Consider the following 24508-nt stretch of genomic DNA (forward strand, 5'->3'; position numbering starts at 1 on the left):
ACTAAGGTTAAACGACAAGGCTCTGGCAGCAGTGTATTGCAGTGCCAGGCAGGATAACACCACTAAGGTAGAATAACCGATAGGACCGAGGAAGAAAGGAAAGGGACGGTGCCACTTGGATTCAAAGACATCGAACATCTCCTTATTTTTTAAATTCAGAATGGGGAATAGAGACGACTGAGTATGATTACTTATTTAAAGGTACATTTATACTAAATCTGACATAACGTTACCTGTCCATAAAATGTGATGTAATCCGAGTTTGCTGGGAGTGGTCGCCTGGCTACGGCACAGGAAGTTAAGCTAGTTAGCGGCTAGCTAACGCTACGCATTTGCAGCCAGCTGACTTTAGCCTGATATCCTGCGAACTTAAAAGGAGGGCGTTTGGATATTATTGGATATAAATATAGCTATTGGGTCATTGTCTTGATATTCGCAATAATGCTAACTAACAGCCGTTGATGATTTGTATTTAGCTTGTTGGCCAGTAAAAAAAAAGAAAAAAAGGGTACGATCCTTAAGAGGTTATTAAATTAATTTGTGCACAACATTTGAGAGAAACAAGCTTTTTGTGCATATGTAAAATTTCTTGGATCTTTTATTTCAGCTCATGAAACAACACTTTACATGTTAGGTTTAGGTTTAATCTACTCCCTCGTAATCCCCAACTGTTTTGACTCACAGTTTAGAACTTCAAAACTTCAGGTCCTACCGAGATTTGAACTCGGATCGCAGGATTCAGAGTCCTGAGTGCTAACCATTACACCATAGAACCGTGCTGTGCTTAGTCGTAGGCACGATACCAATCTTACTAACTGTGATTCTTCCGCCCATTCTTCCCCCATTACTAGCTGTTGACACAATGTATGAATTTATTCGCTAAATTCATTTAATGTAGATATATTAATGAAATAAAGTGAGAAGAAGTGTTGTCAATGAAAACGCTTGATCCGGAAGTGGCCATTATATATAGCGGTTGGATGCTAAACTAGCTAGCTTTCCTGCTGCTAAGGTTAAACGACAAGGCTCTGGCTGCAGTGTATTGCAGTGCCAGGCAGGATAACACCACTAGGTTAAACGACAAGGCTCTGGCTGCAGTGCATTGCAGTGCCAGGCAGGATAACACCACTAAGGTTAAACGACAAGGCTCTGGCAGCAGTGTATTGCAGTGCCAGGCAGGATAACACCACTAAGGTTAAACGACAAGGCTCTGGCAGCAGTGCATTGCAGTGCCAGGCAGGATAACACCACTAAGGTTAAACGACAAGGCTCTGGCTGCAGTGCATTGCAGTGCCAGGCAGGATAACACCACTAAGGTTCAACGACAAGGCTCTGGCAGCAGTGTATTGCAGTGCCAGGCAGGATAACACCACTAAGGTTAAACGACAAGGCTCTGGCTGCAGTGCATTGCAGTGCCAGGCAGGATAACACCACTAAGGTTAAACGACAAGTGCATTGCAGTGCCAGGCAGGATAACACCACTAGGTTAAACGACAAGGCTCTGGCTGCAGTGCATTGCAGTGCCAGGCAGGATAACACCACTAAGGTCAAACGACAAGGCTCTGGCAGCAGTGTATTGCAGTGCCAGGCAGGATAACACCACTAGGTTAAACGACAAGGCTCTGGCTGCAGTGTATTGCAGTGCCAGGCAGGATAACACCACTAAGGTTAAACGACAAGGCTCTGGCTGCAGTGGATTGCAGTGCCAGGCAGGATAACACCACTAAGGTTAAACGACAAGGCTCTGGCAGCAGTGTATTGCAGTGCCAGGCAGGATAACACCACTAGGTTAAACGACAAGGCTCTGGCTGCAGTGCATTGCAGTACCAGGCAGGATAACACCACTAAGGTTAAACGACAAGTGCATTGCAGTGCCAGGCAGGATAACACCACTGGGTTAAACGACAAGGCTCTGGCTGCAGTGTATTGCAGTGCCAGGCAGGATAACACCACTAGGTTAAACGACAAGGCTCTGGCTGCAGTGCATTGCAGTGCCAGGCAGGATAACACCACTAAGGTTAAACGACAAGGCTCTGGCAGCAGTGTATTGCAGTGCCAGGCAGGATAACACCACTAAGGTTAAACGACAAGGCTCTGGCTGCAGTGCATTGCAGTGCCAGGCAGGATAACACCACTAAGGTTAAACGACAAGGCTCTGGCTGCAGTGCATTGCAGTGCCAGGCAGGATAACACCACTAAGGTAGAATAACCGATAGGACCGAGGAAGAAAGGAAAGGGACGGTGCCACTTGGATTCAAAGACATCGAACATCTCCTTATTTTTTAAAATTCAGAATGGGGAATAGAGACGACGAGTATGATTACTTATTTAAAGGTACATTTATACTAAATCTGACATAACGTTACCTGTCCATAAAATGTGATGTAATCCGAGCTTGCTGGGAGTGGTCGCCTGGCTACGGCACAGGAAGCTAAGCTAGTTAGCGGCTAGCTAACGCTACGCATTTGCAGCCAGCTGACTTTAGCCTGATATCCTGCGAACTTAAAAGGAGGGCGTTTGGATATTATTGGATATAAATATAGCTATTGGGTCATTGTCTTGATATTCGCAATAATGCTAACTAACAGCCGTTGATGATTTGTATTTAGCTTGTTGGCCAGTAAAAAAAAAGAAAAAAAGGGTACGATCCTTAAGAGGTTATTAAATTAATTTGTGCACAACATTTGAGAGAAACAAGCTTTTTGTGCATATGTAAAATTTCTTGGATCTTTTATTTCAGCTCATGAAACAACACTTTACATGTTAGGTTTATTTAATCTACTCCTCGTAATCCCCAACTGTTTTGACTCACAGTTTAGAACTTCAAAACTTCAGGTCCTACCGAGATTTGAACTCGGATCGCAGGATTCAGAGTCCTGAGTGCTAACCATTACACCATAGAACCGTGCTGTGCTTAGTCGTAGGCACGATACCAATCTTACTAACTGTGATTCTTCCGACCATTCTTCGCCCATTACTAGCTGTTGACACAATGTATGAATTTATTCGCTAAATTCATTTAATGTAGATATATTAATGAAATAAAGTGAGAAGAAGTGTTATCAATGAAAACGCTTGATCCGGAAGTGGGCATTATATATAGCGGTTGGATGCTAAACTAGCTAGCTTTCCTGCTGCTAAGGTTAAACGACAAGGCTCTGGCTGCAGTGTATTGCAGTGCCAGGCAGGATAACACCACTAGGTTAAACGACAAGGCTCTGGCTGCAGTGCATTGCAGTGCCAGGCAGGATAACACCACTAAGGTTAAACGACAAGGCTCTGGCTGCAGTGCATTGCAGTGCCAGGCAGGATAATAATAATAAATAATAATATGCCATTTAGCAGACGCTTTTATCCAAAGCGACTTACAGTCATGCGTGCATACATTTATTTATTTTTTTGTGTATGGGTGGTCCCGGGGATCGAACCCACTACCTTGGCGTTACAAGCGCCGTGCTCTACCAGCTGAGCTACAGAGGACCAGAGGACCATAACACCACTAAGGTTAAAGGACAAGGCTCTGGCTGCAGTGCATTGCAGTGCCAGGCAGGATAACACCACTAAGGTTAAACGACAAGGCTCTGGCTGCAGTGCATTGCAGTGCCAGGCAGGATAACACCACTAAGGTAGAATAACCGATAGGACCGAGGAAGAAAGGAAAGGGACGGTGCCACTTGGATTCAAAGACATCGAACATCTCCTTAATTTTTTAAATTCAGAATGGGGAATAGAGACGACGAGTATGATTACTTATTTAAAGGTACATTTATACTAAATCTGACATAACGTTACTGTTGGTGAAACCATAATATGGAGAGGAAGTACAAAACCAACGACGCTAGACGGAGAGGAATTTGCTTAAGCAAAAGGCAGTTTATTAAACACAGAGATAGCTGGTACTGCTCAAGCTACATGCATGGGATCCTGCTAATTAACATGCATGGACCTAATCATATGCCACGCTAATAGTGTCAGCTGAGAAGGATGGATAAACAGAGTTTTCAGCATTACTTTATACAATGCAACATAATGAAAGGGGTCCTTCTTCTAGTCCCTTGATTGGTTCCCGAGGCGTAGGAGGCGGGTCTGCTCTGTCCAGAGCAGAAGCCCCATTGGTGCACGGCAGAGTCCTCTGCCCTTGGCACCCGACCAGTAGAAAGAAGTGGAGTTTGTGTGTGTGCGTCCACAGAGAAATGTGTGTGTGAGTGTGTGTATGTCTCAAGGGAAACTCGTGGGGAGCAACAGTGATTGTGGCCTGTGGCGTGGGTGTTGTCCTTGACAAGATATGGTCCTCTGTCCATTGTTCTTGCATAGGAACAGCATTGATTGAAAACAAGCTCCTAACACAAAATGGGTCATGCACAACATTTTAGTCAGACCAAGCTATAACATTTTATATTTACTACGACATTACCTGTCCATAAAATGTGATGTAATCCGAGTTTGCTGGGAGTGGTCGCCTGGCTACGGCACAGGAAGCTAAGCTAGTTAGCGGCTAGCTAACGCTACGCATTTGTAGCCAGCTGACTTTAGCCTGATATCCTGCGAACTTAAAAGGAGGGCGTTTGGATATTATTGGATATAAATATAGCTATTGGGTCATTGTCTTGATATTCGCAATAATGCTAACTAACAGCCGTTGATGATTTGTATTTAGCTTGTTGGCCAGTAAAAAAAAAGAAAAAAAGGGTACGATCCTTAAGAGGTTATTAAATTAATTTGTGCACAACATTTGAGAGAAACAAGCTTTTTGTGCATATGTAAAATTTCTTGGATCTTTTATTTCAGCTCATGAAACAACACTTTACATGTTAGGTTTATATTTTTGTTTAGTTTATTTAATCTACTCCTCGTAATCCCCAACTGTTTTGACTCACAGTTTAGAACTTCAAAACTTCAGGTCCTACCGAGATTTGAACTCGGATCGCAGGATTCAGAGTCCTGAGTGCTAACCATTACACCATAGAACCGTGCTGTGCTTAGTCGTAGGCACGATACCAATCTTACTAACTGTGATTCTTCCGACCATTCTTCGCCCATTACTAGCTGTTGACACAATGTATGAATTTATTCGCTAAATTCATTTAATGTAGATATATTAATGAAATAAAGTGAGAAGAAGTGTTGTCAATGAAAACGCTTGATCCGGAAGTGGGCATTATATATAGCGGTTGGATGCTAAACTAGCTAGCTGGCTAGCTTTCCTGCTGCTAAGGTTAAACGACAAGGCTCTGGCTGCAGTGCATTGCAGTGCCAGGCAGGATAACACCACTAAGGTTAAACGACAAGGCTCTGGCTGCAGTGTATTGCAGTGCCAGGCAGGATAACACCACTAAGGTTAAACGACAAGGCTCTGGCTGCAGTGTATTGCAGTGCCAGGCAGGATAACACCACTAGGTTAAACGACAAGGCTCTGGCTGCAGTGCATTGCAGTGCCAGGCAGGATAACACCACTAAGGTTAAACGACAAGGCTCTGGCAGCAGTGCATTGCAGTGCCAGGCAGGATAACACCACTAGGTTAAACGACAAGGCTCTGGCTGCAGTGTATTGCAGTGCCAGGCAGGATAACACCACTAAGGTTCAACGACAAGGCTCTGGCAGCAGTGTATTGCAGTGCCAGGCAGGATAACACCACTAAGGTTAAACGACAAGGCTCTGGCTGCAGTGCATTGCAGTGCCAGGCAGGATAACACCACTAAGGTTAAACGACAAGTGCATTGCAGTGCCAGGCAGGATAACACCACTAAGGTTAAACGACAAGGCTCTGGCAGCAGTGCATTGCAGTGCCAGGCAGGATAACACCACTAAGGTTAAACGACAAGTGCATTGCAGTGCCAGGCAGGATAACACCACTAAGGTTAAACGACAAGGCTCTGGCTGCAGTGCATTGCAGTGCCAGGCAGGATAACACCACTAAGGTTAAACGACAAGTGCATTGCAGTGCCAGGCAGGATAACACCACTAAGGTTCAACGACAAGGCTCTGGCAGCAGTGTATTGCAGTGCCAGGCAGGATAACACCACTAAGGTTAAACGACAAGTGCATTGCAGTGCCAGGCAGGATAACACCACTAGGTTAAACGACAAGGCTCTGGCAGCAGTGCATTGCAGTGCCAGGCAGGATAACACCACTAAGGTTAAACGACAAGGCTCTGGCTGAGTGCATGCAGTGCCAGGCAGGATAACACCACTAGGTTAAAGCGACAAGGCTCTGGCTGCAGTGCATTGCAGTGCCAGGCAGGATAACACCACTAAGGTAGAATAACCGATAGGACCGAGGAAGAAAGGAAAGGGACGGTGCCACTTGGATTCAAAGACATCGAACATCTCCTTAATTTTTTTAAATTCAGAATGGGGAATAGAGACGACGAGTATGATTACTTATTTAAAGGTACATTTATACTAAATCTGACATAACGTTACCTGTCCATAAAATGTGATGTAATCCGAGTTTGCTGGGAGTGGTCGCCTGGCTACGGCACAGGAAGCTAAGCTAGTTAGCGGCTAGCTAACGCTACGCATTGCAGCCAGCTGACTTTAGCCTGATATCCTGCGAACTTAAAAGGAGGGCGTTTGGATATTATTGGATATAAATATAGCTATTGGGTCATTGTCTTGATATTCGCAATAATGCTAACTAACAGCCGTTGATGATTTGTATTTAGCTTGTTGGCCAGTAAAAAAAAAGAAAAAAAGGGTACGATCCTTAAGAGGTTATTAAATTAATTTGTGCACAACATTTGAGAGAAACAAGCTTTTTGTGCATATGTAAAATTTCTTGGATCTTTTATTTCAGCTCATGAAACAACACTTTACATGTTAGGTTTATATTTTTGTTTAGTTTATTTAATCTACTCCTCGTAATCCCCAACTGTTTTGACTCACAGTTTAGAACTTCAAAACTTCAGGTCCTACCGAGATTTGAACTCGGATCGCAGGATTCAGAGTCCTGAGTGCTAACCATTACACCATAGAACCGTGCTGTGCTTAGTCGTAGGCACGATACCAATCTTACTAACTGTGATTCTTCCGCCATTCTTCGCCCATTACTAGCTGTTGACACAATGTATGAATTTATTCGCTAAATTCATTTAATGTAGATATATTAATGAAATAAAGTGAGAAGAAGTGTTGTCAATGAAAACGCTTGATCCGGAAGTGGCCATTATATATAGCGGTTGGATGCTAAACTAGGCTAGCTTTCCTGCTGCTAAGGTTAAACGACAAGGCTCTGGCTGCAGTGTATTGCAGTGCCAGGCAGGATAACACCACTAGGGTTAAACGACAAGGCTCTGGCTGCAGTGCGGATACACCACTAAGGTTAACGAAAGTGCATTGCAGTGCCAGGCAGGATAACACCACTAGGTTAAACGACAAGGCTCTGGCTGCAGTGCATTGCAGTGCCAGGCAGGATAACACCACTAAGGTTAAACGACAAGGCTCTGGCAGCAGTGTATTGCAGTGCCAGGCAGGATAACACCACTAGGTTAAACGACAAGGCTCTGGCTGCAGTGTATTGCAGTGCCAGGCAGGATAACACCACTAAGGTTAAACGACAAGGCTCTGGCTGCAGTGCATTGCAGTGCCAGGCAGGATAACACCACTAAGGTTAAACGACAAGGCTCTGGCAGCAGTGTATTGCAGTGCCAGGCAGGATAACACCACTAGGTTAAACGACAAGGCTCTGGCTGCGTGCATTGCAGTACCAGGCAGGATAACACCACTAAGGTTAAACGACAAGGCCTGGCTGCAGTGCATTGCAGTGCCAGGCAGGATAACACCACTGGGTTAAACGACAAGGCTCTGGCTGCAGTGTATTGCAGTGCCAGGCAGGATAACACCACTAAGGTTAAACGACAAGGCTCTGGCTGCATTAGTGCCAGGCAGGATAACACCACTAAGGTTAAACGACAAGGCTCTGGCTGCAGTGCATTGCAGTGCCAGGCAGGATAACACCACTAAGGTAGAATAACCGATAGGACCGAGGAAGAAAGGAAAGGGACGGTGCCACTTGGATTCAAAGACATCGAACATCTCCTTAATTTTTTAAAATTCAGAATGGGGAATAGAGACGCAGCGAGTATGATTACTTATTTAAAGGTACATTTATACTAAATCTGACATAACGTTACCTGTCCATAAAATGTGATGTAATCCGAGTTTGCTGGGAGTGGTCGCCTGGCTACGGCACAGGAAGCTAAGCTAGTTAGCGGCTAGCTAACGCTACGCATTTGCAGCCAGCTGACTTTAGCCTGATATCCTGCGAACTTAAAAGGAGGGCGTTTGGATATTATTGGATATAAATATAGCTATTGGGTCATTGTCTTGATATTCGCAATAATGCTAACTAACAGCCGTTGATGATTTGTATTTAGCTTGTTGGCCAGTAAAAAAAAAGAAAAAAAAGGTGCGATCCTTAAGAGGTTATTAAATTAATTTGTGCACAACATTTGAGAGAAACAAGCTTTTTTGTGCATATGTAAAATTTCTTGGATCTTTTATTTCAGCTCATGAAACAACACTTTACATGTTAGGTTTATATTTTTTGTTTAGTTTATTTAATCTACTCCTCGTAATCCCCAACTGTTTTGACTCACAGTTTAGAACTTCAAAACTTCAGGTCCTACCGAGATTTGAACTCGGATCGCAGGATTCAGAGTCCTGAGTGCTAACCATTACACCATAGAACCGTGCTGTGCTTAGTCGTAGGCACGATACCAATCTTACTAACTGTGATTCTTCCGACCATTCTTCGCCCATTACTAGCTGTTGACACAATGTATGAATTTATTCGCTAAATTCATTTAATGTAGATATATTAATGAAATAAAGTGAGAAGAAGTGTTGTCAATGAAAACGCTTGATCCGGAAGTGGGCATTATATATAGCGGTTGGATGCTAAACTAGCTAGCTTTCCTGCTGCTAAGGTTAAACGACAAGGCTCTGGCAGCAGTGTATTGCAGTGCCAGGCAGGATAACACCACTAGGTTAAAGGACAAGGCTCTGGCTGCAGTGCATTGCAGTGCCAGGCAGGATAACACCACTAAGGTTAAACGACAAGGGCTGCAGTGCATTGCAGTGCCAGGCAGGATAACACCACTAAGGTTAAACGACAAGGCTCTGGCTGCAGTGCATTGCAGTGCCAGGCAGGATAACACCACTAAGGTTAAACGACAAGGCTCTGGCTGCAGTGCATTGCAGTGCCAGGCAGGATAACACCACTAAGGTTAAACGACAAGGCTCTGGCAGCAGTGCATTGCAGTGCCAGGCAGGATAACACCACTAAGGTTAAACGACAAGGCTCTGGCTGCAGTGTATTGCAGTGCCAGGCAGGATAACACCACTAAGGTTAAACGACAAGGCTCTGGCTGCAGTGTATTGCAGTGCCAGGCAGGATAACACCACTAAGGTTAAACGACAAGGCTCTGGCAGCAGTGTATTGCAGTGCCAGGCAGGATAACACCACTAAGGTTAAACGACAAGGCTCTGGCTGCAGTGCATTGCAGTGCCAGGCAGGATAACACCACTAAGGTTAAGCGACAAGGCTCTGGCTGCAGTGCATTGCAGTGCCAGGCAGGATAACACCACTAGGTTAAACGACAAGGCTCTGGCTGCAGTGCATTGCAGTGCCAGGCAGGATAACACCACTAAGGTTAAACGACAGGCTCTGGCTGCAGTGCATTGCAGTGCCAGGCAGGATAACACCACTAGGTTAAACGACAAGGCTCTGGCTGCAGTGTATTGCAGTGCCAGGCAGGATAACACCACTAAGGTTAAACGACAAGGCTCTGGCTGCAGTGCATTGCAGTGCCAGGCAGGATAACACCACTAAGGTTAAACGACAAGGCTCTGGCAGCAGTGCATTGCAGTGCCAGGCAGGATAACACCACTAAGGTTAAACGACAAGGCTCTGGCTGCAGTGTATTGCAGTGCCAGGCAGGATAACACCACTAAGGTTAAACGACAAGGTTGGCTGCAGTGCATTGCAGTGCCAGGCAGGATAACACCACTAAGGTTAAACGACAAGGCTCTGGCTGCAGTGCATTGCAGTGCCAGGCAGGATAACACCACTAAGGTTAAACGACAAGGCTCTGGCTGCAGTGTATTGCAGTGCCAGGCAGGATAACACCACTAAGGTTAAACGACAAGGCTCTGGCAGCAGTGCATTGCAGTGCCAGGCAGGATAACACCACTAAGGTTAAACGACAAGGCTCTGGCTGCAGTGCATTGCAGTGCCAGGCAGGATAACACCACTAGGTTAAACGACAAGGCTCTGGCTGCAGTGCATTGCAGTGCCAGGCAGGATAACACCACTAAGGTAGAATAACCGATAGGACCGAGGAAGAAAGGAAAGGGACGGTGCCACTTGGATTCAAAGACATCGAACATCTCCTTAATTTTTTAAATTCAGAATGGGGAATAGAGACAGCGAGTATGATTACTTATTTAAAGGTACATTTATACTAAATCTGACATAACGTTACCTGTCCATAAAATGTGATGTAATCCGAGTTTGCTGGGAGTGGTCGCCTGGCTACGGCACAGGAAGCTAAGCTAGTTAGCGGCTAGCTAACGCTACGCATTTGCAGCCAGCTGACTTTAGCCTGATATCCTGCGAACTTAAAAAGGAGGGCGTTTGGATATTATTGGATATAAATATAGCTATTGGGTCATTGTCTTGATATTCGCAATAATGCTAACTAACAGCCGTTGATGATTTGTATTTAGCTTGTTGGCCAGTAAAAAAAAAGAAAAAAAAGTGTACGATCCTTAAGAGGTTATTAAATTAATTTGTGCACAACATTTGAGAGAAACAAGCTTTTTGTGCATATGTAAAATTTCTTGGATCTTTTATTTCAGCTCATGAAACAACACTTTACATGTTAGGTTTAGTTTATTTAATCTACTCCTCGTAATCCCCAACTGTTTTGACTCACAGTTTAGAACTTCAAAACTTCAGGTCCTACCGAGATTTGAACTCGGATCGCAGGATTCAGAGTCCTGAGTGCTAACCATTACACCATAGAACCGTGCTGTGCTTAGTTGTAGGCACGATACCAATCTTACTAACTGTGATTCTTCCGACCATTCTTCGCCCATTACTAGCTGTTGACACAATGTATGAATTTATTCGCTAAATTCATTTAATGTAGATATATTAATGAAATAAAGTGAGAAGAAGTGTTGTCAATGAAAACGCTTGATCCGGAAGTGGGCCATTATATATAGCGGTTGGATGCTAAACTAGCTTAGCTTTCCTGCTGCTAAGGTTAAACGACAAGGCTCTGGCTGCAGTGTATTGCAGTGCCAGGCAGGATAACACCACTAAGGTTAAAGCGACAGAGTGCATTGCAGTGCCAGGCAGGATAACACCACTAGGTTAAGCGACAAGGCTCTGGCTGCAGTGCATTGCAGTGCCAGGCAGGATAACACCACTAAGGTTAAACGACAAGGCTCTGGCAGCAGTGTATTGCAGTGCCAGGCAGGATAACACCACTAGGTTAAACGACAAGGCTCTGGCTGCAGTGTATTGCAGTGCCAGGCAGGATAACACCACTAAGGTTAAACGACAAGGCTCTGGCTGCAGTGGATTGCAGTGCCAGGCAGGATAACACCACTAAGGTTAAACGACAAGGCTCTGGCAGCAGTGCATTGCAGTGCCAGGCAGGATAACACCACTAAGGTTAAACGACAAGGCTCTGGCTGCAGTGCATTGCAGTGCCAGGCAGGATAACACCACTAAGGTTAAACGACAAGGCTCTGGCAGCAGTGCATTGCAGTGCCAGGCAGGATAACACCACTAAGGTTAAACGACAAGGCTCTGGCTGCAGTGCATTGCAGTGCCAGGCAGGATAACACCACTAAGGTTAAACGACAAGTGCATTGCAGTGCCAGGCAGGATAACACCACTGGGTTAAGCGACAAGGCTCTGGCTGCAGTGTATTGCAGTGCCAGGCAGGATAACACCACTAAGGTTAAACGACAAGGCTCTGGCAGCAGTGCATTGCAGTGCCAGGCAGGATAACACCACTAAGGTTAAACGACAAGGCTCTGGCTGCAGTGCATTGCAGTGCCAGGCAGGATAACACCACTAAGGTTAAACGACAAGGCTCTGGCAGCAGTGCATTGCAGTGCCAGGCAGGATAACACCACTAGGTTAAGCGACAAGGCTCTGGCTGCAGTGCATTGCAGTACCAGGCAGGATAACACCATAAAGAAGAGGATAACACCACTAAGGTTAAACGGCGAAGTGCATTGCAGTGCCAGGCAGGATAACACCACTAAGGTTAAACGACACTCTGGCTGAGTGCATTGCAGTGCCAGGCAGGATAACACCACTAAGGTTAAACGACAAGGCTCTGGCTGCAGTGTATTGCAGTGCCAGGCAGGATAACACCACTAAGGTTAAACGACAAGGCTCTGGCTGCAGTGTATTGCAGTGCCAGGCAGGATAACACCACGTTAGGCAAGTAACACCTAGGTTAAACGACAAGGCTCTGGCTGCAGTGCACAGGCAGGATAACACCACTAAGGTTAAACGACAAGGCTCTGGCAGCAGTGTATTGCAGTGCCAGGCAGGATAACACCACTAAGGTTAAACGACAAGGCTCTGGCAGCAGTGCATTGCAGTGCCAGGCAGGATAACACCACTAGGTTAGCCAGTTGGCATTGCAGTGCCAGGCAGGATAACACCACTAAGGTTAAAAAAGACCTGGCTTGGCTGCAGTGCATTGCAGTGCCAGGCAGGATAACACCACTAAGGTTAAGCGACAAGGCTCTGGCAGCAGTGTATTGCAGTGCCAGGCAGGATAACACCACTAGGTTAAACGACAAGGCTCTGGCTGCAGTGCATTGCAGTGCCAGGCAGGATAACACCACTAGGTTAAACGACAAGTGCTGCAGTGCATTGCAGTGCCAGGCAGGATAACACCACTAAGGTTAAACGACAAGGCTCTGGCTGCAGTGTATTGCAGTGCCAGGCAGGATAACACCACTAAGGTTAACGACAAGGCTCTGGCTGCAGTGCATTGCAGTGCCAGGCAGGATAACACCACTAGGGTTCAAGCGACAAGGCTCTGGCTGCAGTGCATTGCAGTGCCAGGCAGGATAACACCACTAAGGTTAAACGACAAGGCTCTGGCAGCAGTGTATTGCAGTGCCAGGCAGGATAACACCACTAAGGTTAAACGACAAGGCTCTGGCTGCAGTGCATTGCAGTGCCAGGCAGGATAACACCACTAAGGTTAAACGACAAGGCTCTGGCAGCAGTGCATTGCAGTGCCAGGCAGGATAACACCACTAGGTTAAACGACAAGGCTCTGGCTGCAGTGCATTGCAGTGCCAGGCAGGATAACACCACTAAGGTAGAATAACCGATAGGACCGAGGAAGAAAGGAAAGGGACGGTGCCACTTGGATTCAAAGACATCGAACATCTCCTTAATTTTTTAAATTCAGAATGGGGAATAGAGACGACGAGTATGATTACTTATTTAAAGGTACATTTATACTAAATCTGACATAACGTTACCTGTCCATAAAATGTGATGTAATCCGAGTTTGCTGGGAGTGGTCGCCTGGCTACGGCACAGGAAGCTAAGCTAGTTAGCGGCTAGCTAACGCTACGCATTTGCAGCCAGCTGACTTTAGCCTGATATCCTGCGAACTTAAAAGGAGGGCGTTTGGATATTATTGGATATAAATATAGCTATTGGGTCATTGTCTTGATATTCGCAATAATGCTAACTAACAGCCGTTGATGATTTGTATTTAGCTTGTTGGCCAGTTAGCTGGAGTGCGGCAACGTTACCGTCAGGAAATAAACAACTAACGGTAGTTAGATTTTACACCAGTAACAGCCATCTAGTTAACCAGCTACTTTGCCAAATGACCACATAGCTAACGTTAACTTAGTTAGCTAGCTACTGAAACCATAGCTAGTCGCTCCAGCTACCTAAACGTTATAGCTAGCTCTGTGATGTCATGTCTACTAGCTAGCTATGTACCATACTAACAGCGGCTTCAACAACATGCTCATCATCATGCCAAATGATCAAACGTCTTCTTCCTAGCTAGGTGCTGTTAGCAACGCGGGTGTATTTAGGTGCACTAGCCTTGCTTCAATTGTGTTGGGTTGCACAGAAAACTGGTAGTGGAAAGACAGAAGTCAAATAGAAATCCATTTCAATACGCTATGCCGGTGGGCAGGACGGTTGGTCATTATGACAGGGGGAATTTGAGACAAAATAGCTCAACGATGGTATTATTAAAGATGGTATTATTAAAGATGTTCCAAACGTGGGTCTGTTGTAGACCCACTTGCTCTCTGAGGTTAGATCGTTGGGCCAGGAACCGAAAACCAGAGCTGACAAGGTGAAAGATCTGTTTCTCCAGGGTGCTGTACAATGGTTACCCTGGCTGTATCCCCACTTTCTGCTGGTGTCTCAGGGGGAGTTGGGATATGCAGAGAAAAACACGTTTTCATTAAACACTTGTAGTATAAGCACCCACCATATTATTATTATGAATGTTATTACCTCATGTCAAAATAAGTCCACATGTGGATAAAAAACGGTTTAATAATACGCTGCTTTAGATATTTTGTCTCAAATCCCCCCCAACAACAGCTTCCTATTCAGCTTCCTATTCTACATCATAATGAATGGGCTCCTGCTTGTTAGTTGTTAGCATATGATGGTAATCCGGTCAAAGCACATTTAGATTCAGATAAATACTATTTCTTTATTGTACAATAAGGGGGTGTATTGTATTGATGTATGCGATGTCTGTTGTTTTATATTCCTACTGTAATAGATCTAGAGGATATTTGTTGTAAACTGACTGCCTTCTTCAACGTGAGGGGAAATCAGGGGATACATTACGTTGTTTTGAATTGACTCTAACCTGTCTCTTTGTCTCTGTCCCAGTGGTGTTGATCGGAGACTCTGGTGTGGGGAAGAGTAACCTATTGTCTCGGTTCACCCGGAATGAGTTTAACCTGGAGAGTAAGAGCACCATCGGCGTGGAGTTTGCCACCCGCAGTATCCAGGTGGACGGCAAGACGGTGAAGGCCCAGATCTGGGACACGGCTGGTCAGGAGAGATACCGGGCTATAACGTCAGCGTGAGTCTGGGGATTGGGCCCATTTGGAAAACACTTTGAAACACCCTATTTTTCATGGAAATACTGCCTTCCGAAATGTTGCATATTAAACTTCAAATATCATATGAAAGTCTCATGCATAGTCCAACACATAGACCTAATGCATTTAGTTGGAGAGTCAGTCCAACTCATAGGCCTAATGCATTTAGTTGGAGAGTCAGTCCAACACATAGGCCTAATGCATTTAGTTGGAGAGTCAGTCCAACTCATAGGCCTAATGCATTTAGTTGGAGAGTCAGTCCAACACATAGACCTAATGCATTTAGTTGGAGAGTCAGTCCAACACATAGGCCTAATGCATTTAGTTGGAGAGTCAGTCCAACACATAGACCTAATGCATTTAGTTGGAGAGTCAGTCCAACACATAGACCTAATGCATTTAGTTGGTGAGCCAGTCCAACTCATAGGCCTAATGCATTTAGTTGGTGAGCCAGTCCAACTCATAGGCCTAATGCATTTAGTTGGAGAGTCAGTCCAACTCATAGGCCTAATGCATTTAGTTGGAGAGTCAGTCCAACTCATAGGCCTAATGCATTTAGTTGGAGAGTCAGTCCAACTCATAGGCCTAATGCATTTAGTTGGAGAGTCAGTCCAACTCATAGGCCTAATGCATTTAGTTGGAGAGTCAGTCCAACTCATAGGCCTAATGCATTTAGTTGGTGAGCCAGTCCAACTCATAGGCCTAATGCATTTAGTTGGAGAGTCAGTCCAACTCATAGGCCTAATGCATTTAGTTGGAGAGTCAGTCCAACTCATAGGCCTAATGCATTTAGTTGGAGAGTCAGTCCAACTCATAGGCCTAATGCATTTAGTTGGAGAGTCAGTCCAACTCATAGGCCTAATGCATTTAGTTGGAGAGTCAGTCCAACTCATAGGCCTAATGCATTTAGTTGGAGAGTCAGTCCAACTCATAGACCTAATGCATTTAGTTGGAGAGTCAGTCCAACTCATAGGCCTAATGCATTTAGTTGGAGAGTCAGTCCAACTCATAGACCTAATGCATTTAGTTGGAGAGTCAGTCCAACTCATAGGCCTAATGCATTTAGTTGGAGAGTCAGTCCAACTCATAGGCCTAATGCATTTAGTTGGAGAGTCAGTCCAACTCATAGGCCTAATGCATTTAGTTGGAGAGTCAGTCCAACTCATAGGCCTAATGCATTTAGTTGGAGAGTCAGTCCAACTCATAGGCCTAATGCATTTAGTTGGAGAGTCAGTCCAACTCATAGGCCTAATGCATTTAGTTGGAGAGTCAGTCCAACTCATAGGCCTAATGCATTTAGTTGGAGAGTCAGTCCAACTCATAGGCCTAATGCATTTAGTTGGAGAGTCAGTCCAACACATAGACCTAATGCATTTAGTTGGTGAGCCAGTCCAACTCATAGGCCTAATGCATTTAGTTGGAGAGTCAGTCCAACTCATAGGCCTAATGCATTTAGTTGGAGAGTCAGTCCAACTCATAGGCCTAATGCATTTAGTTGGAGAGTCAGTCCAACTCATAGGCCTAATGCATTTAGTTGGAGAGTCAGTCCAACTCATAGGCCTAATGCATTTAGTTGGAGAGTCAGTCCAACTCATAGACCTAATGCATTTAGTTGGAGAGTCAGTCCAACACATAGACCTAATGCATTTAGTTGGAGAGTCAGTCCAACTCATAGACCTAATGCATTTAGTTGGAGAGTCAGTCCAACACATAGACCTAATGCATTTAGTTGGAGAGTCAGTCCAACTCATAGGCCTAATGCATTTAGTTGGAGAGTCAGTCCAACTCATAGGCCTAATGCATTTAGTTGGAGAGTCAGTCCAACTCATAGGCCTAATGCATTTAGTTGGAGAGTCAGTCCAACTCATAGGCCTAATGCATTTAGTTGGAGAGTCAGTCCAACTCATAGGCCTAATGCATTTAGTTGGAGAGTCAGTCCAACTCATAGGCCTAATGCATTTAGTTGGAGAGTCAGTCCAACTCATAGACCTAATATGTTGGTTTCAGTTTTAGACTGGACCTATCACAGATAGACATCCTGACTTATTTGAGACATTTTAAACTTTCCATCAGAATGAACGGGTTCTTCTAGAAAGCATGGACCAATGTATTTAGGCTATTTCAAAGCCTGTTACAAGGTTTAGTTCTAGTTTCTAACAACACGATATAGACCATCTCTGTTTGTCACCTTTGATCCCAACTCCCCTAACTCTGCATCCTCTGCATCCTCAGGTATTACCGTGGCGCGGTGGGGGCCTTGTTGGTCTATGACATCGCCAAGCACCTGACCTATGAAAACGTGGAGCGTTGGCTGAAGGAGCTGAGAGACCATGCAGACAGCAACATCGTCATCATGCTGGTCGGCAACAAGAGTGACCTGCGCCACCTCAGGGCTGTGCCCACCGACGAGGCAAGGACATTCGCAGGTCAGTGTGGGTGTGGGTGGCATGGGCCAGACAATAAGAGTGATCTGTGCCCCCTCAGGGCTGTGCCCACCGACGACGCAGCTTAGTGCAGTACCAACTCACACAGAAAGAGATCTAGGAGTAGTGGTGTTAACTTTTTCATTATTTTCCTTACCCATGAGTTGCTGTTAGTTATCATGGTTTACTTATCCAAATAGGAAGATACAGTGGCTTGCGAAAGTATTCACCCCCCTTGGCATTTTAAATTAAAAATGATTTTTGGGGGGGGTTTGTATCATTTGATTTACACAACATGCCTACCACTTTGAAGATGCAAAATAATTTTTTTGTGAAACAAACAGGAAATAAGACAAAAAAACAGAACTTGAGTGTGCATAACTAGTCACCCCCCCAAAGTCAATACTTTGTAGAGCCACCTTTTGCAGCAATTACAGCTGCAAGTCTCTTGGGGTATGTCTCTATAAGCTTGGCACATCTAGCCACTGGGATTTACCATTTTTCAAGGTAAAACTGCTCCAACTCCTTTAAGTAGGATGGGTTCTGCTGGTGTACAGCAATCTTTAAGTCATACCACAGATTCTCAATTGGATTGAGGTCTGGGCTTTGACTAGGCCATTCCAAGACATTTAAATGTTTCCCCTTAAACCACTCAAATTTTGCTTTAGCAGTATGCTTAGGGTCATTGTCCTGCTGGAAAGTGAACCTCCGTCCCAGTCTCAAATCGCTGGAAGACTGAAACAGGTTTCCCTCAAGAATTTCCCTGTATTTAGCGCCATCCATCATTCCTTCAATTCTGACCAGTTTCCCAGTTCCTGCCGATGGAAAAACATCCCCACAGCATGATGCTGCCACCACCATACTTGGATGGTGTTCTTGGGGTGATGAGAGGTGTTGGGTTTGCGCCAGACATAGCATTTTCCTTGATGGCCAAAAAGCTAAATTTTAGTCTCATCTGACCAGAGTACCTTCTTCCATATGTTTGGGGAGCCTCCCACATGCCTTTTGGCGAACACGAAATGTGTTCGCTTATTTTTTTCTTTAAGCAATGGCTTTTTTCTGCCCACTCTTCCGTAAAGCCCAGCTCTGTGGAGTGTACGGCTTAAAGTGGTCCTATGGACAGATACTCCAATCTCCGCTGTGGAGCTTTGCAGCTCCTTCAGGGTTATCTTTGGTCTCTTTGTTGCCTCTCTGATTAATGCCCTCCTTGCCTGGTCTGTGAGTTTTGGTGGGCGGCCCTCTCTTGGCAGGTTTGTTGTGGTGCCATATTCTTTCCATTTTCTATTAATGGATTTAATGGTGCTCTGTGGGATGTTCAAAGTTTCTGATATTTTTTTATAACCCAACCCTGATCTGTACTTCTCCACAACTTTGTCCCTGACCTGTTTGGAGAGCTCCTTGGTCTTCATGGTGCCGCTTGCTTGGTGGTGCCCCTTGATTAGTGGTGTTGCAAACTCTGGGGCCTTTCAGAGCAGGTGTATATATACTGAGATCATGTGACAGATTATGTAACACTTAGATTGGACTTTATTTAACTAATAATGTGACTTCTGAAGGTAATTGGTTGCACCAGATCTTATTTAGGGGCTTCATAGCAAAGGGGGTGAATACATATGCACGCACCACTTTTCCGTTATTTATTTTGTAGAATATTTTGAAACAAGTTATTTTTTTCATTTCACTTCACCAATTTTGACTATTTTGTGTATGTCCATTACATAAAATCCAAATAAAAATCCATTTAAATTACAGGTTGTAATGCAACAAAATAGGAAAAACGCCAAGGGGGATGAATACTTTTGCAAGGCACTGTATCTCTAATGTAACAGGAAGACATCTCTGATGTAACAGGAAGACATCTCTAATGTAACAGGAAGACATCTCTAATGTAGCAGGAAGACATCTCTAATGTAGCAGGAAGACGTCTCTAATGTAACAGGAAGACATCTCTAATGTAGCAGGAAGACATCTCTAATGTAGCAGGAAGACGTCTCTAATGTAACAGGAAGACATCTCTAATGTAACAGGAAGACATCTCTAATGTAACAGGAAGACGTCTCTAATGTAACAGGAAGACGTCTCTAATGTAACAGGAAGACGTCTCTAATGTAACAGGAAGATGTCTCTAATGTAACAGGAAGATGTCTCAAATGTAACAGGAAGACGTCTCTAATGTAACAGGAAGACGTCTCTAATGTAGCAGGAAGACGTCTCTAATGTAACAGGAAGACGTCTCTAATGTAACAGGAAGACATCTCTAATGTAACAGGAAGACGTCTCTAATGTAACAGGAAGATATCTCTAATGTAACAGGAAGACATCTCTAATGTAACAGGAAGACGTCTTGAAGATTAATGGTAGAGACCTCAACACAGTAGTGATTGACATGGTTTACTGTTTCCCTCTGTCCCTCAGAGAAGAACGGCTTGTCTTTCCTGGAGACTTCAGCCCTGGACTCTACTAACGTGGAGACATCCTTCCAGACCATTCTGACAGGTGAGGGGTCTTTTCTACCATAGAAATAGATTGTATTTCTGTATCTGAAGATAACTCTGATTGATTTGTATGTATGATAGGCTGGAAGGTTTGATACAGTGTCATGATATAGACTTGTGGTGGTAAAGACTTTTATTGCATCATGGCTCTGGGGTTTGTGTGCGTTCGTGCGTGCGTGTGAGAGAGAAGAGAACAGTGATTGTGTGTTGGAGTGACCAGGGCCAGATCTGCCTGAATACCTAATCACAGCTGAGACATGACTAGCCTTGATGAGGTCTAATGTGTGGGTTCTCCTGAAGTCCAGTTCTTCTAACAGGATATGACCACCATAATGCTTTGCAGCTGGGTCCTAATGCTGCTCTGCTCTAGACTGGTCCCAGATCTGTTCATAATGCTGGGCTGTAGTCATTAGACAAACAGGAAGGGCCTAGGCTACCTCAACTTGTCCAATAAGAAATGCTCGTTGTCTGTTGTGTGCCCTAATGAATATGACCCTGGTGCTCTGTCCTGCTGTGTACCAGCTCCTTCCTCTGATCCTGTCCTGTCCTGCTGTATACCAGCTCCTTCCTCTGATCCTGTCCTGTCCTGCCTTGTACCAGCTCCTTCCTCTGACCCTGTCCTGTCCTGCTGTGTACCAGCTCCTTCCTCTGACCCTGTCCTGCTGTATACCAGCTCCTTCCTCTGATCCTGTCCTGCTGTGTACCAGCTCCTTCCTCTGATCCTGTCCTGCTGTGTACCAGCTCCTTCCTCTGACCCTGTCCTGTCCTGCTGTGTACCAGCTCCTTCCTCTGACCCTGTCCTGCTGTGTACCAACTCCTTCCTCTGACCCTGTCCTGCTGTATACCAGCTCCTTCCTCTGATCCTGTCCTGCTGTGTACCAGCTCCTTCCTCTGATCCTGTCCTGCTGTGTACCAGCTCCTTCCTCTGATCCTGTCCTGTCCTGCTGTATATCAGCTCCTTCCTCTGACCCTGTCCTGCTGTATACCAGCTCCTTCCTCTGATCCTGTCCTGCTGTGTACCAGCTCCTTCCTCTGACCCTGTCCTGCTGTGTACCAGCTCCTTCCTCTGACCCTGTCCTGCTGTATACCAGCTCCTTCCTCTGACCCTGTCCTGCTGTGTACCAGCTCCTTCCTCTGATCCTGTCCTGCTGTGTACCAGCTCCTTCCTCTGATCCTGTCCTGTCCTGCTGTATATCAGCTCCTTCCTCTGATCCTGTCCTGCTGTATACCAGCTCCTTCCTCTGACCCTGTCCTGTCCTGCTGTATACCAGCTCCTTCCCCTGACCCTGTCCTGTCCTGCTGTATACCAGCTCCTTCCTCTGATCCTGTCCTGTCCTGCTGTATACCAGCTCCTTCCTCTGATCCTGTCCTGCTGTGTACCAGCTCCTTCCTCTGATCCTGTCCTGCTGTGTACCAGCTCCTTCCTCTGATCCTGTCCTGCTGTGTACCAGCTCCTTCCTCTGACCCTGTCCTGTCCTGCTGTATATCAGCTCCTTCCTCTGATCCTGTCCTGCTGTATACCAGCTCCTTCCTCTGACCCTGTCCTGTCCTGCTGTATACCAGCTCCTTCCTCTGATCCTGTCCTGCTGTATACCAGCTCCTTCCTCTGACCCTGTCCTGTCCTGCTGTATACCAGCTCCTTCCTCTGATCCTGTCCTGTCCTGCTGTATACCAGCTCCTTCCTCTGATCCTGTCCTGCTGTGTACCAGCTCCTTCCTCTGATCCTGTCCTGCTGTATACCAGCTCCTTCCTCTGATCCTGTCCTGCTGTATACCAGCTCCTTCCTCTGACCCTGTCCTGTCCTGCTGTATATCAGCTCCTTCCTCTGATCCTGTCCTGCTGTATACCAGCTCCTTCCTCTGACCCTGTCCTGTCCTGCTGTATATCAGCTCCTTCCTCTGATCCTGTCCTGCTGTGTACCAGCTCCTTCCTCTGACCCTGTCCTGTCCTGCCTTGTACCAGCTCCTTCCTCTGACCCTGTCCTGTCCTGTCCTGCTGTATACCAGCTCCTTCCTCTGATCCTGTCCTGCTGTGTACCAGCTCCTTCCTCTGATCCTGTCCTGTCCTGCTGTATACCAGCTCCTTCCTCTGACCCTGTCCTGTCCTGTCCTGCTGTTTACCAGCTCCTTCCTCTGATCCTGTCCTGTCCTGCTGTGTACCAGCTCCTTCCTCTGATCCTGTCCTGCTGTATACCAGCTCCTTCGTCTGATCCTGTCCTGCTGTATACCAGCTCCTTCCTCTGATCCTGTCCTGTCCTGCTGTGTACCAGCTCCTTCCTCTGATCCTGTCCTGTCCTGCTGTATACCAGCTCCTTCGTCTGATCCTGTCCTGTCCTGTCCTGCTGTATACCAGCTCCTTCGTCTGATCCTGTCCTGTCCTGCTGTGTACCAGCTCCTTCCTCTGATCCTGTCCTGTCCTGTCCTGCTGTATACCAGCTCCTTCCTCTGATCCTGTCCTGTCCTGCCTTGTACCAGCTCCTTCCTCTGACCCTGTCCTGTCCTGCTGTGTACCAGCTCCTTCCTCTGACCCTGTCCTGCTGTATACCAGCTCCTTCCTCTGATCCTGTCCTGCTGTGTACCAGCTCCTTCCTCTGATCCTGTCCTGCTGTGTACCAGCTCCTTCCTCTGACCCTGTCCTGTCCTGCTGTGTACCAGCTCCTTCCTCTGACCCTGTCCTGCTGTGTACCAACTCCTTCCTCTGACCCTGTCCTGCTGTATACCAGCTCCTTCCTCTGATCCTGTCCTGCTGTGTACCAGCTCCTTCCTCTGATCCTGTCCTGCTGTGTACCAGCTCCTTCCTCTGATCCTGTCCTGTCCTGCTGTATATCAGCTCCTTCCTCTGACCCTGTCCTGCTGTATACCAGCTCCTTCCTCTGATCCTGTCCTGCCTTGTACCAGCTCCTTCCTCTGACCCTGTCCTGCTGTGTACCAGCTCCTTCCTCTGACCCTGTCCTGCTGTATACCAGCTCCTTCCTCTGACCCTGTCCTGCTGTGTACCAGCTCCTTCCTCTGATCCTGTCCTGCTGTGTACCAGCTCCTTCCTCTGATCCTGTCCTGTCCTGCTGTATATCAGCTCCTTCCTCTGATCCTGTCCTGCTGTATACCAGCTCCTTCCTCTGACCCTGTCCTGTCCTGCTGTATGTCAGCTCCTTCCTCTGATCCTGTCCTGCTGTATACCAGCTCCTTCCCCTGACCCTGTCCTGTCCTGCTGTATACCAGCTCCTTCCTCTGATCCTGTCCTGTCCTGCTGTATACCAGCTCCTTCCTCTGATCCTGTCCTGCTGTGTACCAGCTCCTTCCTCTGATCCTGTCCTGCTGTGTACCAGCTCCTTCCTCTGATCCTGTCCTGCTGTGTACCAGCTCCTTCCTCTGACCCTGTCCTGTCCTGCTGTATATCAGCTCCTTCCTCTGATCATGTCCTGCTGTATATCAGCTCCTTCCTCTGATCCTGTCCTGCTGTATACCAGCTCCTTCCTCTGACCCTGTCCTGCTGAATACCAGCTCCTTCCTCTGATCCTGTCCTGCTGTATACCAGCTCCTTCCTCTGATCCTGTCCTGTCCTGCTGTATACCAGCTCCTTCCTCTGATCCTGTCCTGCTGTGTACCAGCTCCTTCCTCTGATCCTGTCCTGCTGTATACCAGCTCCTTCCTCTGATCCTGTCCTGCTGTATACCAGCTCCTTCCTCTGACCCTGTCCTGTCCTGCTGTATATCAGCTCCTTCCTCTGATCCTGTCCTGCTGTATACCAGCTCCTTCCTCTGACCCTGTCCTGTCCTGTCCTGCTGTATACCAGCTCCTTCCTCTGATCCTGTCCTGCTGTGTACCAGCTCCTTCCTCTGACCCTGTCCTGTCCTGCCTTGTACCAGCTCCTTCCTCTGACCCTGTCCTGTCCTGCTGTATACCAGCTCCTTCCTCTGATCCTGTCCTGCTGTGTACCAGCTCCTTCCTCTGACCCTGTCCTGTCCTGTCCTGCTGTATACCAGCTCCTTCCTCTGACTGTCCTGTGTCCTGCTGTTTACCAGCTCCTTCCTCTGACCCTGTCCTGTCCTGCTGTGTACCAGCTCCTTCCTCTGACCCTGTCCTGCTGTATACCAGCTCCTTCCGTCTGAGTCCTGTCCTGCTGTATACCAGCTCCTTCCTCTGACTCCTGTCCTGTCCTGCTGTGTACCAGCTCCTTCCTCTGATCCTGTCCTGTCCTGCTGTGTACCAGCTCCTTCGTCTGATCCTGTCCTGTCCTGTCCTGTCCTGCTGTATACCAGCTCCTTCGCTCTGATCCTGTCCTGTCCTGCTGTGTACCAGCTCCTTCCTCTGATCCTGCCCTGTCCTGTCCTGCTGTATACCAGCTCCTTCATCTGATCCTGTCCTGTCCTGCTGTATACCAGCTCCTTCCTCTGATCCTGTCCTTTCCTGCAGTATACCAGCTCCTTCCTCTGATCCTGTCCTGCTGTAT

At 46.4% G+C, this 24508-nt stretch overlaps 1 protein-coding gene, 1 long non-coding RNA gene and 6 other non-coding genes across 10 annotated transcripts in view; 2 read left to right on the forward strand and 6 right to left on the reverse strand.

The window, feature by feature from the left end:
• Window positions 1–6297, forward strand: LOC123484244. 2 transcript variants are annotated; one of them, XR_006658458.1, is made up of 3 exons: window positions 1–67; window positions 5216–5276; window positions 6257–6297. It is a non-coding gene; the product is annotated as an uncharacterized LOC123484244 (long non-coding RNA). The 2 variants fall into 2 exon arrangements; XR_006658459.1 differs by lacking the exon at window positions 1–67 and adding an exon at window positions 2120–2139.
• The window catches only part of LOC121531504 (ras-related protein Rab-11A), a 32666-nt gene that overhangs the window by 4430 nt on the left and 3728 nt on the right, over window positions 1–24508 (forward strand). The window contains exons 1-4 of one of the 2 annotated variants that reach the window (XM_041836747.2): window positions 13316–13498; window positions 14927–15122; window positions 17374–17567; window positions 19980–20060. In XM_041836747.2, the coding sequence (XP_041692681.2) occupies window positions 13459–13498; window positions 14927–15122; window positions 17374–17567; window positions 19980–20060 (511 nt within the window). In that variant the 5' untranslated portion in view covers window positions 13316–13458. Of the gene's footprint in view, window positions 1–13315; window positions 13499–14926; window positions 15123–17373; window positions 17568–19979; window positions 20061–24508 lie in introns of those variants that run through there. The other variant, XM_041836749.2, reaches the window with a different exon arrangement.
• On the reverse strand, window positions 704–775 carry trnaq-cug. The gene has a single exon. It is a non-coding gene; the product is annotated as a tRNA-Gln (tRNA).
• trnaq-cug lies at window positions 2834–2905 on the reverse strand. The gene has a single exon. It is a non-coding gene; the product is annotated as a tRNA-Gln (tRNA).
• On the reverse strand, window positions 4899–4970 carry trnaq-cug. The gene has a single exon. It is a non-coding gene; the product is annotated as a tRNA-Gln (tRNA).
• Window positions 6907–6978, reverse strand: trnaq-cug. The gene has a single exon. It is a non-coding gene; the product is annotated as a tRNA-Gln (tRNA).
• trnaq-cug lies at window positions 8619–8690 on the reverse strand. The gene has a single exon. It is a non-coding gene; the product is annotated as a tRNA-Gln (tRNA).
• On the reverse strand, window positions 10959–11030 carry trnaq-cug. The gene has a single exon. It is a non-coding gene; the product is annotated as a tRNA-Gln (tRNA).

The sequence above is a fragment of the Coregonus clupeaformis genome, unplaced genomic scaffold (genome assembly GCF_020615455.1).
Source record: "Coregonus clupeaformis isolate EN_2021a unplaced genomic scaffold, ASM2061545v1 scaf0245, whole genome shotgun sequence".
Lineage (NCBI taxonomy): Eukaryota > Metazoa > Chordata > Actinopteri > Salmoniformes > Salmonidae > Coregonus > Coregonus clupeaformis.